Below are 18,308 nucleotides of genomic sequence, written 5' to 3' on the forward strand. Positions count from 1 at the left end.
GGAGCAGAGCTCTCGCGAGACGAGCCTTCCCGCGTGCTGCTGCGCTGCAGCTCTACGGCGCCCGTAGCAACAGGTAGCAGAGGCAGGGGCGGCCGCCGCCTAGGTCCAATGACGACCGCCCTCCGCCCCATGCCGTCCGGCTGGGATTGGCCGGGCCGAATCGCCCCCCGTCACATGACGTACAACAAGCCCCACCCCCGGCCGCGGCGCCCCGCCCCGCCCAGTGTACCTACAGCCTACTCCGAGACTCTCGGCCCTGCAGCTCCAACGCCGCGTAGTTTTATTTGTCCGGGAATCACGGGTCTGTACACAATAAATAACATGGATGTAGGGACTGTGCCCTAATCGCGGCACGAGGCGGGGGTGGGGCTAGACATCGGCCAGGCCTTCAGCCTGCAGCTGGACAGGGGGACGGCAGGGTCCCAGACTTAGGGTGACCTGCGGCTGGAGACTGGGATGGTCACCCCTCAGAGTTCCACGCGCGTGTCGCGGTAGGCCCGGTCCAAGGCCCACTCCGGCTGGGAGTCGGCGCCACCTTCGCGGGCCAGGCGCGCCATCTCCTGCTGGAACAGCGCCTGCCGCGCCCGGCTGGGGTCCACGTTGATCCAGTTGTTGGCGATCCACTTAGTGCCGCGCGTGACCAGGCAGCCCCCGTGCAGCGAGTAGTCGTCCACGTCGCCCACCCAACCTAGGAGAGGAGGATGGTGTGAGGACGGGAGGGGACCAGAGGTCATCTAGGCTGGGCTGTCTGGCATGAGCTTGGCCTCCTATTGCCCAAGTGCGTGGCAAGGGCGGGCCCAGCTGTGCACACTTTCTGTGGCAAACATCTCGCCCCAAGGCCTCCTTGGCGGCTCAGCATCTCTCTCCAACGAATGCCTTTTCCTCCCCACTGCCCTTTGAAATCAGCTTTCTTGCTGCAGGGCCTGTCCACAGCCCTTCCCAGTGTGGGCTACTAAGGGGCATGTGTCCTCAGCCCCAGTGAGCTGAAAGGCTGGGACATCAAAGAATCACAGGGTTCCAGATAACCCAGGAGGCTGCATGGGTGCAGCCTGCTGAAGTCACTGAGGATGGTCTTTGGGAGGCAGTAGGGGCAAAAAAAACCCCAGAAAACATGAAGGGGTGGGGGATTGCCAGAACCAGCTCACCCGGGTGGCAATCACGGCTGGGTAAAGGCAGGCAGCTCCCTCCAGGTAGCCCTGACCTGGCCAAGGTTCTCACCTTGCCCATCAGGCAGGTAGTTGTACCAGAAGACAGCTGTGCCCTGGCGGGGCTTGACACGCAGGTTCCCCTTGTCACAGTGCCTCCGAGTGTCACGGAGGTCAACATCATCTTGAATCAGACTCTGTGGGTGGCAGAGTGGTGGGGTTTTCAAACCACCTGAACTGTAGGGCCAGGAGCCCAAGGCCAGGCACCCAAACGTGGCTCAAGGGAAACCAGTGCCCAGGGCATAGTTGAGGCCTCATCCCAGGTCTGGCAGCGCATGTACTATTTTTGTTTGCCCAAGGCCCTGCCATCCCACCAGAGGAACAGCCCGGTTGGCCCTTACCATTTCATCATAGGTTCTGTTGTCTGCTACAGGGAAGACAGTCTCGCCCCCACCGGTGACGTTGTTCAAATAAAACAGCACTGTCATGTAGCTGTAAGGCAGGGGGGCTGTTGAGCAGGTCCCCAGCTGTGGATGCTCCCAGGGGCTTACCTGTGGGCAGGATAAGCTGCCCAGGTTCCCAGGGGCCGGAGGGGCAGGCTGGGATCAGTGACAACAGGGCAGGTCTGTACCAAATGTCCCTAGCGCATTCTTCTCACGAACCCAGTTTCTTTTTGTGTGTCACAGTTTTTTGGTGTGGTCAAGATCACAGGGGCATGCACTTAGCTAAACTACATGACCGTGCCTGAGGGCCTGCTGGGCAGGTTGAGCTAGCAGAAGCAGCAGAATCATGCAGACAGCTGGTTGCGACTAGAAGGGGCTGAGCCAGAGCATGAAGAGGGAGGACCTGCCGCCATGCCTTGGGAGGGGAGGGGGACGCAGCTTCAAGGGGAGAAGCTGAGGTCTCCAGCAGTGCAGGCAGGATTAACAACCTGGGGAGGGTGGTGGAAGGAATCAGGGGTCCAGCCTTGCCCCTTCCTGAGGGCTCTGGGGGTGAGTTACAGTGTCTGTGGGTACCTTGGTCTGGCCGCTGAGATCAGACCACCACCCCTTTTGGGCCCCTTGATAAACAGCCTGGGGGGGAGACATGTGGTGGGGGGAATTCTCAAGCAGGATGCCCAGCATTCTCCTGGCCCCATACCAAGGGGTACGCCCAGAGAGCAGGGCTGTGCTGGTGTCAGGGGGGTGCTGGGTCTGGGAGCCACCCCCAGGTGGGAGTACTTGCCGGCAGGAGGTTTCGAAGGGTACAGATTCATTGGCTACCAGCTTGGTGTGGGAGCAGATGGTCTCTGGGTACACGGGCCCACTGTCCACATGGGCATGGTAGTGGCCTCCCTCGCCATACCGCACGACCTGAAGCGGCTCGCTGAGCTCCACGATCTCGGGTGACAGGCGGGTGAGGCGCAGCACCCTGGTGGGCAGTGGGCATTCAGCTGGGCAGCCCCGTGCCAGGGGTGACACCCTGAAGGAGCTGGCCAGGTAAGTTGAGAGCCTGCCATGAGTGCTGCCCCTGTTTCCCCTGAGAGCTCCTTAAGCCACCCTGCTGGCCCTATAAGAGCAGGAAGGGGTGACTCCTAATGAACCGGAGACAGCCACTGGCTGGGAAAAATGAGATTTCCATTAAGCCTAGGAGCCGGGAGGGAGACCCTCCAGGAAGATGCTGTTTATATAAAACCCCTGGCTACGCAGGGGCAGGGGTCCTGTGGACAGAGTTAAGAGATCATTTCTCTAGTTAGCAGAAGACAAACATTCAATCTGGTACTAATCGCGCATGTATATTGTTTGCCCACCATTAGGGTTAATTTGCCTTTGTTAATTGCCTGTCTCCTGATGAGTTCCAGTCCTGAGCTCTGTTCTCTTGGTCCCAGCCAAGGACCTCTGTGGGGGCCTGCGTGGTCTCCTCCCTGCCTCACGGAGGCCAGGCTCGGGTGCTCACCTCTGGCGGATGGCGCGCATGACGTGGTGGGCGCCTTCGCCCTGGTAGAGCCACGTGTGATGGCTGTTCCGCACCAGCTGGCTGGACTCCGCCCTGTGGCTCCTCATGTACTTGTGGAAGTCGCGAAGGTCCATGTTGGAGAACTCCTGCAGGCTCAGCACTCCTGCACAGGGCACCGCCCCCCCATCAATGCCCACCACGCCCGTGTGGGGAGGGCAGAGTAGGGAGGCTGCACCTTCCTACCTACCCCTGGCCTCAGGCACTGGGGGGCCATGTGCACCTGTCCCCCAGCCTGGACTCGGGTCAGATGAAGTTGGCTTCTGTCACATCAGGCCCTACAGGAAGACCCAGAGAAGTTCGTGTCCTCAGTTTAAACCCTCATTTGGCCCCCAAAAGGATGAAGCCCAACCCCGTCAGATTGGCCAGAGCAGGCTCTCCATAGGAAGCTTAGGCCATATGGCCAAGACCCTAGGCCAAGGACTGCCCTCGGCCCTCCAGCCTGGCTCTGTAGAGCGTGGTGGCCACCCTCCGGTCCTGTAGAGGGTGAAGAAAGAGAGTGTTCAGTGCTGGGTTTTGTCCCGGCCTTCCACACTGGAGGATGTAAGCTGGAACTGGTCTCCAGGAGTTCTCTCTCTCTGGTCTCAGTCCTGCCTGCTAGACAGTCTCCCTCAGCAGAGACAATCAGGCCACTCTCCCCAATGAGAACACTCTCCCCTGTTCCTGCTCAACCCACAAAACTGGGCTCTACCCTCTCGGGTTCCAGAAGAGTGGCTTGGAGTCTTTCCTACAAGCTACCCTGGTTGACCCCAATGACACACTCCCACGCTTTGGCTGGGGCTCCTCTGAGGGTGGGGCCGCTCGAGGGCTGTGAGCGAGTCACTAGCTCCGCACACCCGGGCGGGAGCAGCCTGCTGCCCCTCCGGGCACAGGTCCGGGCCAGATTCTTCATTTGGGAATGCCTATGCCTGAGACACTTCCTGGGGGCTGTTACCAAAGGGGAGGGTGCTTCCAGGACAGCTCTCCTGCCCACACCCACCCCCAGCAGTTAGAGGACTCCAGGCAGGCAGGAGGCAGGCAAGGGGGACCTCTGCCAGACCTGCAGAGAGGCACGCAGACGTCTCGCTTCCTCAGAGCTGCCGCCTGAGGAAGCTGGCGGGGACCATGTGCCTGGCTAGATAGGCGGATGCCAAGCTGACCTCACTGTTCCTTCACTCCCGCTCCACCGCTCTGCCCTCTGCCAGCCAGTAGCCATACCTCCTGTACCCCACATGCTGCCCGACAAGGCCAAGAGGGTGCCCTCTGGACTGCCACCAAGGGGGAGCAGGCGGGTCTAGCTCCTGCCTCTTTCCGGGGTAAGGGCATGGCTGGCCCCTCACCTTCTCACCTCCAGCTACTCTAGCAGCTGGGCCTAGGGGCCACCTGGCTGGGGGCAGGAGGAGGCTATGGGACACAACGGTGACGAGATATGAGCTCACCATCCCCGTCAGGGTCAGCCTTCATGGCAGAGTACATCTCCTGAATGTTCTCTGGAGTCATCCACCGTCCATTCCCCAGGCGGTTCTGGGCCAGGACCTACACAGCACAAGATGGTGCCTCAGGGGGCTGGCTCCGGTGATGGAGAGTCGCCAGGGCACACGCAGCTGCCCTGTTCTTTCTGGAGGGCAGAGGCTTCAGGTGACAGGACGTGGGTGAGGATGAAGGCCAGGACCCGGGCTACCAGTCCAGACACTGGAGGGCCACGAGTATCCTCAGCCCTGGGGGAGCTGTGGCTCCACCCGGAGGAATGTTGGCTTATCGGAGGCAAAGGGGAGGCCAGGCCGGCGTCCCACCCACACACCCTAGGTGAGGTGGGTGAGGCCAGGGGCTGGTACGAAGACGGAAGAGGCACGGTGGGGAGACGACTGTCCGCCGGGCCCCTTAGGAAGATCGGACTCTGGGAGACGCCCTGTATAGGCAAGGGAGCCCACACCCCACCAAGACCTCTCTCAGAAGCCTGGGTGTGAGGGGCATGCAGAGAGGCACGCAGATGTCTGGCTTCCTCAGAGCTGCCGGCTCATCGACAGTGGGTCCTGTGGGGCTCCCAGCAATGGCAGCCAGGAAACCAGAGCACAGACAGCATGGCACCCCGGGCACTGTGGCAGCAAGTGCCATCGCCCCCAGTAGATGCCCCTGCCGTCCTCCGGGGCTCCCAGGGCAGCAGGGGCCCTCTGGCAAGGAAGGAGGACCCTGGCCCTTCTCATGCCCAAGGTTAGGTGGCATCAGCCTCCTGTGGCTGGGGCAGAGCAGCACGTGTGACCGGGCCACTAGAAAGATAAGTTGGGGGTGCTCCCACCCTGGGGCGGGGGGCTCCTCCAGGCCCCCCACCTCACGCAGCTGCAGGCGGCCATCGTGGTTCTGATCCAGCAGCTGGAAGAGGTCCAGCGGGCTGATCTGCATTGTGCCCATCGCTTCCTCGTACTCCTCGGTGGGCAGGATCTGGCTGCGCTGCAGCCCTTTCATCTGCGCCAGGTGGATGACGAGCCGACACTCCTCATCGCTCAGGAAGCCGGGGATCTCTGCCAGGAGAGGAGGGGGTGAGGCTAAGGGCCTTCCGGTCTGCAGGGTGCCTGGGCTGGGTCCCGTCCCCTGCCGGTCACCCAGCCAAGAGGACCTCACACACCCCTTTACATCTGCTCTGGACTCGGAGTCCAAAGTCAAGTTGTCCTGCAAAGGCTGGCCAGCGTTGGGACACGGGACCTCTCTCTTGGACGCTGAGAACACACGTGTTCCAGGGGAGTCCTGAGAGGGGAGCCAGAGCTACGCTGGGGGTGGGCCAACCCCATCCCTTGGGGTGGGACCAAAGGCTCCAGCGTGGACCTGAGGACTGACCTCCACTCCTTAAGCGGGCCAGAGGATGTTGGCAGGTTTGTGCTTTCATTGTTGCTTTTCAGCAGTGTTCAAAGTGAATACGTCTGGTGCTCTTGGCCTTACCACCCCCACCCCGCCCCACTCTCCTGCACAAGGGGGTGCTGGTCATCCGCCCAGTGCTGGGAGGTCAGTGGGAGTCACTCGGGTTTTTGGCACATGCTCTGAGAAGATGCCCCGGTGTTCTTTGCTTTGGGAACAAACGTGTACTGACTGAACGCCTCCTTCCATGCCTGGTAAGCCCGAGTAAAGGCCACTCAGGCCGGGGCCCTGGCTCCAGCGTCTGCATGCCCCCACCCCAGCGGCACAAACAGCTCAGTAGTGCCTGGATCGCAAACCTCACACCTGGCAAGCCCATATCCCAGCACTTCCAGAGGCTGGAGCCTGGGCCCCGCTTCATTCTCTTGTTCCTGGGAGAGACGCCTTCCTTGGACGGGTCACAAGAGGCCCCCCCAGGAACTAACTGGAGGAAGAGCCGGGCTGCCACTGCGACCCCGAGAACTCCTGCTGCTCCTCCGGCTTTGCTCAGCAGGAAGTTCCAGTTGTTGCCAAGGGGATGGAAAACAGCCTCTCAGGCAGGATTGGAGCCGTTTTGAACAGTAATCACGGCAGAGCACAGACTCTGTGTCCTGTCCTAAGCGCGGCATCAACTCTGTAATCTGTATCCTCGTCCTAGAAAACCAGGCCTCCTGAATTCACCCTTCCTCCCCCGGAGAAGCCCCAAGCACAGAGCCACTGGCGACTTGGCCAGGGCGACACAGGCTGCTGTCCTGCAAAACCCAGGCTCACAGCCCGATTCTGCTTCTACGGGGAGGGGACCCAGATCCAACGACACCGAGGACAGGATACAAGCCCTCGCCCTTGGCCAGCTTGATCCCCTCAACTGGCGAACCCGGAAAGGGTGTGAGCCACGCACTGGGCGGGGAGCCCTGCGGGACAATGGGTTAGACCAAACTGCTAATCCACAGAGTCACCTCCCGATGGCTTTAAAACATAAATGAACAAGGAAAGTAAACCAGAGAAAGAAAACACAAGCCCAGGTTTCTTCAGTTTATTAGCTGCCAGTAATTCACAGGCCCAAAGGAGACGCCGCTCTCTCTACAGTCCCCTGCCACGTGCTAATCAAATCAAACAGTTCAGGCCAGCACACGCAACCTAACCAGGAGGGTCTAAGCTCATGGGAGCTGGGCAAACACTGGCTCCGGCGGGGTGGGTATAGCACTATGAAGTTCCCAACCTCAGTCCACCGAGACCAAGGCAGAGAAAGCGGGTGACTGTGCGAGAGGGCTGCGGCTGCTGGTGCGGTGATGGCGGGGCAGGGGCTCCCTGGAGCCCTGCAGAGCGCATGCCCACTCCTCAAGCCGTGGTGCTGTGCCAGGGCACTGGCTACACAGAGGTGCGGGTACCCAGCTTGCTGGACCATGACACGGTGGCCGAGGCTGTCCACCAGTCAGTCAGCTGGTTGCCCCTGCTGGCCGGGGGGGTGCCACCCTGACATGTGCCTCTTCCTGCCTCATCTTTGCCCCGCTTTGCCTTGACAGGTGGGGCAGGAGCTTCCCCAGCGGGGGCCAGCTTTGGTAGCTCTTCACTACTCACTGCCGTGTGCCTACCAGTGCCGGGGGGCGGACAGGGACAGGAAGGACTCTTTGGTCAGGGTGTTGCCAGCAGAGAAGGAGCAGAGGCCCAGGGGCAGAGGAGACATGGGCAGGGGACTATCCTTGGTGAGCACCCTTGGTCTGGACCTGCAAATCAACAAGGGCTCTTGAATGTTGAGGCCAGGCCAGTGAGCAGGCTGCTTTAGGCTGCGGGGCTGACCACCCTCTCCAGGGAGGTGTGCAAACTCTGCCCCCAGGATCCTGCCAAGAGATGGAGCGACGGCTCATGTGGTGGCTTTTTCTCTGGCAGAGTCCCGAGACTGCAGGACTGGCTCCCCGTCCCCAGCCTCACCTATCCTGGAACAGCAGCCCCCTCAGTTTCTTCTCTGCAGAGCAGGGCCCTGCCTAGAGCCTCAGGGTGCAGCCTTAGCAGCAAGAATGGGCTCTTTCAGAACCTGAGGATGGGGCCCCTCTGCTCTTTGCTAACCCTAGTCCTGGCCAGAAACTGCAGGGTCCAGCAGGCCTTTCAGGATGAGAGGGAGGGCCCTGCTTTCCCCCTCCAGGTGAGGAGTGAAGGCCCAGAGTGCCCCTGCACCCCTCTCCCAGGCACTTGGCATCCACTGGAGCTGGAGGTGGGGGTGCACTGGAAAGGTGGAAAGCAGCTTGGGTGAGGGGAGGGGTGAGGCTGGGAGGGCAGATACGGGGCTGAGGGCTGACTTCAGCAAGCAAAGGAGCAAGGCCAGCTGCAGGGCTGTTGCTAGGTAACCAGGGTGTCGTTGCTCAGCAACCATGGAGTGGCTGGCTGGGCCTCCAGCCAGGAGCACCCAGAGGCCTCAGCCTGGAATCCAGGAACCGGGTCCTAAGTACCCACTGCCTCTGCCCCACAGGTTCATGTATCCATGCCGCGGCCAGCTGCATGCCCATCACGGCCTGCCACGGCCACCCCCAGTCAGCCATCCTGCCCTGCGGACGCTTTCCCACCAGCCACAGCCTCTGTGCCTGCCATCTCCAACAGCTCCCACCCGAGCCGCCCACCAGTCTCTGCACCGCTTCTCTTGGCTGGTCTCACCCTTGCTCGGCCCCAGGGGCTGCAATCCATCCTTTCAAATCACAACTTCCTGGGATCAGGTAAATGGGCCTCTGGTGGGAAGAAGAGAGGACAGTGGGAGGAACCTCTGCTGAGGGCTCCCCTCCTCCACCTGGGGCCCAGGGGAGCCTCACTCCACCCCTCCCCCAGTATCACGTGCCGGCTGCAGGGACTGCGGGTTGCAGGACACCAGCTGGTCCAAGGAGGTCCTAGACAGACTCCGCACTAGCGATTTTGGTGAGCCCCTGGTGTCCAGCACCCCTTCCAACCCCTTTCAAGTGTGTTCATTACAGCGCCTGGCTGGGCAATAAGACAAAAGAGACAGGGCATGCCCAAATATTGTGCCTGCTTAGAATGAAGAAGTTGGTTCTCTCTTCCTAAGTACGGGGCTTTGCAAACACAACCACATCCAGGACAGGCATTCGCCAGAACCCTGATTCCAAGAGCAGAGCATCAGACAAGAGGGGGCAGTTCACCAGGTAGAGGGGAGGAGGGGGTACTCAGAGATGCCAGGCTCATCGCATGGCCCCTCCGATCCCTCCAGCTGTGAAGGTCAGCCTCTCCTGGGGCAGTGGGTGGTCCCCGAGACCCTCAGACTCCCGGCTAGAGGTGCTGAGGGTGGGCCTGCTGCCCAACCCACCCTGGGGAGCTGGCACCTGGTCTGCGATGCTGGCTGCATCCGGATGCCACATGTGTGCACAGCCTCCTGCACGCAAGGCATGCTGGGACCTATGTGCTGAGCGGGGAGATGCAGGGTCACCGTCGGCCAGTCACCGTGGCCTGTGCTTGGAGCAGGGGCCTCTGCAATCTACAGCTGGCTGTGTGCTGGTGGCAGCATAATGAGTGCCCGGAACAGAGGCAAGCCAGGTGGGGAGGGCCTGGGACGTGACAGCTAGAGCCTGTGCAGGGGCCCCGCAAACCAGGTGCTCCCCTGGGCACACAGATCCCCTCTTGCTGCTGCCCTCCAGGGATATGTGCAGACCAGGGTCCAGAGACACTCCAAGCTTGCCCAGACCAGCAGAAGCAGGGCAGAAGTCCACTTCTGTGGTCATAGTGAGGGGCTCCTTCCTGAACCAGCAGTGCTCTGCCTGGTAAAAGGCAGGCAGCTGCGTGTGCCGGGCGGGAACAACTAGCTTTCTGCACCTCCCAGCCCTGTGATGCCAGCCTGGCTGATGCCTGCTACTGTCACCAGCACCCCACGCTGAGCCTCAGGCGCGAAGCCCCAGGCGACGCTAACCCAGGCACGATGCTGCTGGTCAAGCCCGAAAGACTCGGTTATATCTTCCTGACCTTTACGGAGTCCACAGCTCTGCCAATCAACAGGCCTGTGGAACAGCAGAGGCGGGGGGGTCCATGCAGAAAACTGTTAAGCTGCTCACTAACCTAAACTCATACACATACCCTAAAATTCTTCCTCTAATTCTGCGCTCCCAGTGTCTTGTCAAGAGAACACAGTGGTCTTAGGTAGCTGCTGAATTGTTTTAAGCTGAAAAAAGGATATGTCTGGAAACCCTACAATAAAGAGGCCATGGTTTTCAAATGCAGTGCTTTGTGGGAGGCTGTCAATGACTCGTTTACCTTAGATGGTTAAGAAAGTGGAGTAAAACTCTGGCTGGCCCACTGGGAGTGCCCCCTGCTGCTCTCGAAGAGGGTGCTGAATCAGGAGGCCCCTCCCCAGGGTGGTGGTGGCAGCCACTGTGCAGAGAGACCGAGGGCACCCAGTAAAGCCCTCCAGCTGACCAGGAACTGTCAGCCGTAGACTCTGGCTGCTGGACACATAGCAAATCCAATCAGGCCCCCCAGCACGTGTAGCTCACCTTTAGGGGTAGACACAATTGCCAAATAAATACAGAAGACCAAGCTGCCTGATGCAACAGAGAGACTGGAAACCTCTTAAAGCCAGTCTGACGCAGAGAGAGGTCCCTGAGGAAGGGAGGCCTGAGCAGAGGCCTGATGGGGGTGAAGGCACCCTCCATGAGAACCAAGCCTGAGCCTTCCGGTGGCCGGAACAGTGCATACAAGGGCACCAAGGCAGCGGCGAGCTTGGAGTCTGAGAATCGACAGAGTGAGGGAAAGGGGGGTGGCGGGAGATGAGAACTGAGGGCCTCGTGGAGGATTTTAAGGAAGGGAGCAAATCTGATCTGCTGTTTAAATACAGAATGAGTGTGAGGCGGAGGGAGAAGTAAGCCATGTGAGAGAAAGCAGAGAGGTTGATGGTGACTCAGAATTGGAACGCCTCCCAACAGGACAACGGTCGGAACCCTTGGGAAATGGCTACCACAGTCAAGCAGGCATCTGCCAGGAACTCAGAGTGGGCCTTCTGTGGCCCAGGTCCCATTTGCCAAATGTCTCCAGGAACACAGGTGGGAAACAGGACATGTTCCACAGAGGTGGAGGTGCCCAGGGGTAAAACCCAGTCCCCTTGCCCCTGTTTACACCCTGAACCCTTGAGCCCCAGCGTCTTGGGTCCCTGATGGTGGGGCATAGCAGGCCCATTCTCCTTGGGCCCTGCCTACCTCTTTAGGGCGATAGCAAGTGGACAGACAGACAGGCCCAGAAAACAGACACTGTGCCTTCTTGGGGTGAGGCTTCCTTCTTTGGGTTCATTCAATACTGCGTTCAGGTACTGCCTCTCCTTGGACACCCTCTCCACTGTGGCTGGCCTGTCTCGCAACTGGACTTCTCATAATCACAGATCTCTTTTTCATTCGTCTCGCCTCGTTTCACCAAGCAGAAAGCCCCCAGACTTTCTGGGTAAAATGTGGGGCATCTTTCACAAGACTGAGAGGTAGGGTAGGAGATTCGGAGTACACAAGGACCAGAGGCAGGAAGTCTCGCTGCAACTGCCAGATTCTCCTATTTGTGCCCTTTGTAATGTGTCTGGGCATCATTTGATGGCTTAACCAGAATCAGGTTACCTTTGGTCACATCTCTTTTGCTTCCTGTCATGTACTCTTGGTGACTGCAGGTCTGGGCTTCTCACTCTCGGCTTTGCAGGACTTGGACGCAACTTTGTTAGGGGGTTAGGGGTTATGTCTCATGGTTCACTTAACCTAACGTATGTCTGAATTAAGCATATACGGGTCCAGTAAAGGCGGATGAGAAGAAAGCACACCCACCTCATTGTGTTTGTCTCACGGCAGCACAGCAGTAATGGGGAGGGTTGTTCCCTTTATCTGGATCACTTGTTCCTTGACAACTTCACCTCACAGCTCCTGCAGGTCTTTGCTCAAATATCTTTCTCAGGAAGGCCCACCCTGGCCACCATACTGAGGGTTTCAACTCCAGCTGAAATTCTGCCTTACTTGTCTGTGATCACTTATCCCATCTGACACACACCAGGTGTGTTTGTTTAGTCTGTCTCCTCATTGGAATGTCAGCTTCAGGTGTTCTTTTTGTTTTCCTGTTTTGTCCAATGTTGTGTTCCCAGCAACTCAACTAGTGCTTTGCACAGACTTTAGCGTTGTACAGTAACAATCATTGAGAGCCCCTCCCACCAAAGGACTCACATCCTAACCTACTTCCCCTCAAACAGCGTGCGTGTGAAATCATTCTCACAGGTCTGGGATAATCCCCAACCAGTGCCCTCTGCCCCAGGGGTAATAGCGGTGCTCAGATGCTCTGCTTCGGTCCCCAGTCCCCTCCCGACAGCCCCTTACCCACTCCATTCCCCAGGAGCCAGGAACACCTTGGGTCTGCAGGTAAGTGTGTCACCCAGGATGGGGGCTGGAAAAACCTATCCTGGGTAAGGTCATGGGTCCGGGGACCCCCATCTTGTTGATACTAGTAGACTCTGAAGGACTTCAGAGTCTTCACAACTAGCACGCTGGCTCGACAGTGCAGACACCAGGGGTAGCCTGCCTTGTTTGAATCTCAGCTTCGCCCTGATCTGGCTGTGTGAGCCTGCAGGCAAACGGGGCTCGCTGTGCCTCACTTTCACCCCCACCAGCCTGACAGTGGGATCTCCACCCACCTTACAGTGGGGTTGTGAGAATTAAGCTAAAGGATCACATGAAGTCTAGCACATAACAAGAGCTCAGAAAATGTGAGCTATGGTGCCGGTTCCCAGTGAGGTCACCCTGGAAGGCTCTGCCTACTTTAATGGCCGAACAAAAACGCCATCCTAAGAAGAATCCCAGAGCGCAGAAAGCAAAGGCTGGTTTTGGGGGCACCAGCTTATCCACATTTGGACAGCCTGCTTCTTATCAGACCAGAGGGCCCATTTTGGGAGTGGAATTCCCCCTCATATCAGCTAGGACCTGGTTATCAGTATTTCCAACCCTTCCCCCATTCTAGAATGTGACAGAATTAACCACCTCAGAGAGCGTCCAAAGACAGTTTCAATGAAAGGTTTATAGGCACTAGCTTCTAGGTCATATGGCCCAGCCCTGTGATGGAAGGATTAGCTGCAGAAAGTAGAAGTCACAGAAGGGAGTGTGGAAAGGTCACCCCGTCACCCTATTTTGGAGGTGGGGGCGGGTACCTCACTTGGGGGTAACCTCTGGGTGGAAAAGACAGGGCTACTTTGAAGCGGCCATTTTCAAAACAGAAGTCACGTGGTCAAAGGAGCCTGAAGGCAGCCACCGAATCGCAGCCCCCGGCCCTTCCCGGGGCGGGGGGCGCCCGGCGAACTTACCGAAGAGCAGCGGCTTGAGACTGAGGGTTCGGATGAAGTGATCCCTGTCGGCGACCAGCTGGATCTTGCGCTCATGCCCCACCTAAGGGAAAGCGGCACAGCGGGCAGCGAGGAAGGAGGAGGGAAGGGCGCCCGGGCCCGGGGAGCGGCGGCGGGCGAGTGAGCGGGTGCGCGCGGCAGGCCGGGGGCAGCGCACGGAGCGGCCCCCGGCAAGAGCGCCAGCCGCTTCGGGCTTGGTGGTGCAGGGCCTCACCTTGATGCCCTCCAGCCGGGTGAGGGGAGCCACGGTGGGCGCGGGCCCGGGGCCCTGGGCGCGGCGCTGGGGCCCGGGGTCGCTGCTCTCGTCGCCGTTGCTGTAGTGCACGAAGAGCAGCAGCGCCAGCACGTTTCCCAGGTACAGGTGGACGAACACCATCAGCACCAGGAAGTAGGCGCGCGAGCAGATGCCGCGGGGCTTGCACAGCGGCCGGACCGGCGCGTCCTCGCCGTCGCCCAGCCCCGCCGCAGCCTCGGCCGGGTCGTGATGCCGTGGCGGCCACTGCGGACTCGCAGCTTCAGGCCGCGGGCCTGTCGCCGCCGCCGCCGCCGCCGCCATGGCGCCCAGGCTGCGCGCGCACCCAGGGGAGGGGCCGCGGGGTCGCACGCGCCGCGCCGTCGCCAGGACTACGGCCGCGGAGCCCGCGCGCGCAGCCGTCACCAGGAGAGGGTGCCAGGGGACGCCGCGCCCGGGCTGCACTCGAGATTTCCAGGCCCTGGACCCCGACCCACACTAAAGTGTCTCTTTCTTGAGGTGGGTTGTTGTCAGGCAGAGATGCACACTCCCCAGGGCAGAAGCCGCGCCCCCCACAAACGCAGATGCACAGGTACTGGCAACCGCAGTGGTAGTTTTCTCCTTTTTAAGACGCACTTCCCTCTTCCATTTTCTTGCTCCCGGAGTGGGGTGGCAACAAGGAGGCTGGGCCAAAATATGACTCAGTACTGCGGCGGGCTGGGGCGCCTTGGAGGCCGATTACTGCGCAAGTGATGGTGTGGGATGGCAACACTGACGCTCGCCAGTGCAGGTCAAGAGCGCCTTGAAGGTCTACTCTGCGGTAGGTGTGAACCTCCCAGGGAGGTCTGCAGGAGTCAGGTTTTAGGAACTGCCTGATGTGTGGGGACCCGGTCTGGAGCGGCCACAGAGAGCTTCCTGGAGGAACCCTTAGCACCGGTAGCAGTAACCTGCAGGAACGCAGCAGGTGCACAGGGAACGCTCCTTGCCTCACCGCTGCCACGTTCAGAAAGGGAGAAAGGGACTTTTCCATAAATGAGTCTTAAACGTCTGGGAAGCAAGTTAAACTCAGCTTATGCCCAAATATGGAGGCGAGAGGACATACCAAAGCTTGGTCTTTTTTGGTCTGCTCCACACACCTCCCCGGCACCCCCACCCCGGAGATATGCAGACAAGAGCAACATCATTCACACGGTCCCCACGGGTGGTTTCTCCTTACCCTGTTAAGGCTCCCCTCCCCTTTCAACTTCCTCTCAGAAAACTAAAGTGTGCGTTTTCTGGTCTTCTCAGTGAGGCAGGCCCACCTTCTCCTCTTAAAGATTCTATACCCAATGGCAGATTTCATCAGTGTGCCATACATGGCTTCATCCACTCACTCAGTCAAGTCACCCTTAGGGACTATCTTATCAATCTCCTTAGGATACTAGAGAAACCACTGTCCTACAAAATAAGTTCTAGATGCCACACGCAATTTATAATCAGAAACTTAGTTTATTTTGAGTAAACCACTCAACTTTGAGCAGATGACATTGCCTCAACTTTTTCTTTGAAGAAAACAAAGATATATGATAAATTTGTGAAAACACTGTGCCTTCCTTTGCAGGGCAGAAGTATTCTGCCTGAACTTTTCCATGCTCCTGATGATGTTGGCAAAAGACAGCCACTTGGGGCATGGAAGAAAGTTCTCCACAGGTCAAGGGCTGCAGGCTGCGGCCTGGGCACAGAACCTCTTGCAGCTCCGGAGGCTGGGGGTCACAGCTGGCTGCAAGTGCACGGTGTGGCAGTTACACAGTGCAAACAACGCACAGGGTGGGGCTGAAGGTGCAGAGCTGCAACTCAGGTCCTGCTGCTGCCACGGCGGTGACCCAAAGGACTCAGTGGAGAGGCGAACATTCCAGACACTAGGATCTTCCATGTGCCAACAGAGCAGTCATACCCCACCTCTAGGTGGACACTCTCCTCCTCCGTTTGGCTGAGCGCTGTCCAGTTCTGGGTTCGTCTGTTGTACTCACTTGTCCTCTCATTCCACCCCATGGTCCCTTCCTTGCAGGCGATGACAGGAAGAGGCAAAACATGACTGGGGAGAAAGGGGGCCTGCAGCCAACCATGGACCCCATGACCCCAAGAGTTACAACTGTCCTCTGTCTTCCAAGAGTGATTCAGTTTGCAACTAACATGGTACCTGGGGGAATTACTGACTGAGGTGAAAATGTTGGAATATCAAAGAATTTCCAACACAATATTTATTCACAGATTTCCAAGCAACTCTTCCAGGAGGTCAAGGAGGCCCTGAACAAGAGCCACAGGAACCCCAGGACTCACAGATGTAACTTCTGAAAGGCCCACAGGACCGGGTTCAGGACAAGTAGGATACCATGCAAACCGCTTGTTCCTTTGCACTGTGAAAAGACTGGCCTTTCCCCTGGCCAGCCTCCTGGTATAGGAGCGGGGACCACAAATTAGGAACCCCCCCAACCAGCCTCAGACTCCAGACCCTAGAGGTGTTGCCCTCCAACACCAGAAACCAGGCGAGGGGGAGCACACCACACCCCCAGAGCAGGTCATGGAGACATATACTCCTGGTTAACACGAAAACAATTTGTGCAGACACAGCCCCTGAGCCAGGCAGACCAGAGCCCTAGGGAGGGCTCTGCTGAACTCTGACCTTGACATTCACCGGAGGAGAGTGCAGCTGGCCAGCATCAGGTATGGCTGTGCGTCAACCTGGTTGGGGTCCCTCCATGGAACACTGGCACAAAAGAAGGGGCCGAGGTAAAACAAGGCTTTGGGGGAATGATTCCCTTTGAAAGTGGAATCATCTCTCTTCAGGAAACAAAAGAAAACTGTGCTGAAGTCGCATCCCCTGGGCTGGAGGACCACAGCTCACCTATGCGCTCTGCTGTGGGCTCTGGCCTAAGTGGCCAGACCCAGGTAAAGCTCACTTTCAAGATAAATGAGTCCACAGACACGCAGTGCTATTGGACATGATGATACCGGGGGCAAGATTCTGTTCTGTATTGTCTCCTAACTGCCAAGGTGAGGCAGTACCCTGATCACAGAAGGGTCTACAAGGACCAGGCAGGAGGCCGGGCGTGATTCTCTGCACACCACGGTGTTACACAGGCCAACCCCATTTTCCACCATCTGCCACCCATGCTCTTCCCTTGGGGCTCCAGCTGTGGCCAAAGGCGTGTGAATCTGGAAAGCAAGTACCACCCGGGGCCCATGTGCAGCAGACATCCTGAGGCAAGGGGGGCAGACAGTGTATGTTGCATTCTAAGTAAAATAGCTAGAGGGTAAAACACTCCAATGCCAGTTTATTTTTAAAAAGGGTTCTGTGTCATTCTATGGTTTGTTTGCCCCCCGGTTTTTTTTTTGTATAATTGTACAACCTTTGAAAATTACATAAGTTGTAATGATCTAATACTATTAATAGTCATTCAGAAAAACTTTCCTTCCCTCCCAGCAACTATCCAGAGGGAACTGACAGTCCTGAGAAGAGGCCAATTCAACAAGCGAAAAGAGGAGGGAAAAAAAAAAAAACAAACAACCAGAAATTGACTAAGAGGTGTGTGGCCAGTGTCTCTCAGGAGTGGGGTCCTGGCTGTTGCCTGGGGTCGTGAGAGGCAGGGAGCCTGCAGCATGCGGCACGGCAGCCGGAGACCTCGCAGCCACATCGTCCTCGCGCAGCACGCCTGAGTCCCAGCCTAGGTGTCGTGGAAGTCCTTCAGCAGCGTTCTCCTCCGCTGCTCTGCTATGTGCATCTGGTTCTCTAAGTCCTGCACCAGGGAAGCAAGACACGGGCTTGCATGGCCCAGCCCCAAGAGGACGGGCTAGTGGAAGCCGCCCCCGCCACGGGCTCCGAGGCGTCAAAAGCACGGCCCTCCCCACCCTTCTCAGCGGCAGCCTCTGGCCCCCAGGCCAGCTGCTGTAGGACCGATCACCACAGCAGCTCTCCCTTGCCTGCCAGAGGGTCCTAGAGAACAGCAGTCACTCACCCCTCTGTCATAGCTGTCCGCCCGCTCCACCTTCCACGACAGGTTTTCAATCTCAGCCTCCAGCTGAGCCTGCTGGTATTCAAACTGTATGGGTAGAGCAGGAGGGTCAAAAGGAGAGGGGACGGTAGCCAGGGCAGGGCCTGCAGACGGGAGGGGCAGAGGCAGCACCTCAGGCTCGCAGGAGCTCCAGACAGCCGAGTGCTGTCCTCAGAGGGCAGTGCTACTTCCTGTACCCAGAGCCAGAGGCCGATCCAATGCTGCCCACGGAGGACAGCCAGGTGGCCAGGCTGCACTCGCCCTGCACCCCCGGAGAAAGGGGAAGGACCGAAGCCACGGAGAATGCTCCCGACATGCGGAGAAATGGCCGCTGCCAAAACAACTCAAAGTGGACATTCACTGACACTGTGCTCCCTGAATACTTCGTTTTTTTCAGCCTTTCTGAGAAGAGTCTTCAAAATTTTCAGATCGTTTGACTTAGTAAGTATATGCCTCTTGCATGAAGAGGTTTCCCAATGTCTTATTTGTGATAGTGAAAAACAGAAAGAATAAACACCCCTAATGATGGTACGACCATATAATGGGACATCTATGCAACTATTTAAAAATGGCATTTTCCAGCCTGGTGAATAATGACAGCTGCAAAAACTGTTGTAACAAAAAATGATATATATATAACCATGATTATAGAAACAGTACTAATTTTCAAAGGCTGGGAAATGCTAACAATGCTCATTTCTTTC

General features: G+C 58.1%; 2 protein-coding genes across 3 annotated transcripts in view; both read right to left on the bottom strand.

Moving 5' to 3' along the window:
- Nucleotides 1–264: 264 nt before the first annotated feature.
- P4HTM (prolyl 4-hydroxylase, transmembrane) lies at nt 265–13,897 on the bottom strand. Its single transcript, XM_068983124.1, has 9 exons — nt 13,556–13,897; nt 13,303–13,384; nt 5,445–5,635; nt 4,556–4,652; nt 3,081–3,243; nt 2,370–2,555; nt 1,547–1,637; nt 1,219–1,342; nt 265–688 (listed from the first exon to the last, which is right to left on the bottom strand). The coding sequence occupies exons 1-9, from the start codon at nt 13,895–13,897 to the stop codon at nt 468–470; spliced, it is 1,497 nt and encodes a 498-aa protein (XP_068839225.1). The 3' UTR covers nt 265–467.
- A 1,221-nt stretch (nt 13,898–15,118) lies between these two features.
- The window catches only part of ARIH2 (ariadne RBR E3 ubiquitin protein ligase 2), a 38,389-nt gene continuing 35,199 nt past the window's right edge, over nt 15,119–18,308 (bottom strand). For both annotated transcript variants that reach the window (XM_068981615.1, XM_068981616.1), the window contains 2 exons: nt 17,569–17,652; nt 15,119–17,349 (listed from right to left, as the gene is read on the bottom strand). In XM_068981615.1, coding sequence (XP_068837716.1) covers nt 17,278–17,349; nt 17,569–17,652 — 156 coding nt within the window. In that variant the 3' untranslated portion in view covers nt 15,119–17,277. The remainder of the gene's footprint in view (nt 17,350–17,568; nt 17,653–18,308) is intronic.

The sequence above is a fragment of the Capricornis sumatraensis genome, chromosome 10 (assembly GCF_032405125.1).
Source record: "Capricornis sumatraensis isolate serow.1 chromosome 10, serow.2, whole genome shotgun sequence".
Lineage (NCBI taxonomy): Eukaryota > Metazoa > Chordata > Mammalia > Artiodactyla > Bovidae > Capricornis > Capricornis sumatraensis.

Coding starts and splice junctions, on each gene's coding strand:
- P4HTM (XM_068983124.1), bottom strand. CDS start 13,897: ATGGCGGCGGCGGCGGCGGCGGCGACAGGCCCGCGGCCTGAAGCTGCG. Junction 13,385..13,555: donor CCCGGCTGGAGGGCATCAAG/GTGAGGCCCTGC, acceptor GCTTTCCCTTAG/GTGGGGCATGAGCGCAAGAT. Junction 689..1,218: donor CTACCTGCCTGATGGGCAAG/GTGAGAACCTTG, acceptor CTCCTCTCCTAG/GTTGGGTGGGCGACGTGGAC.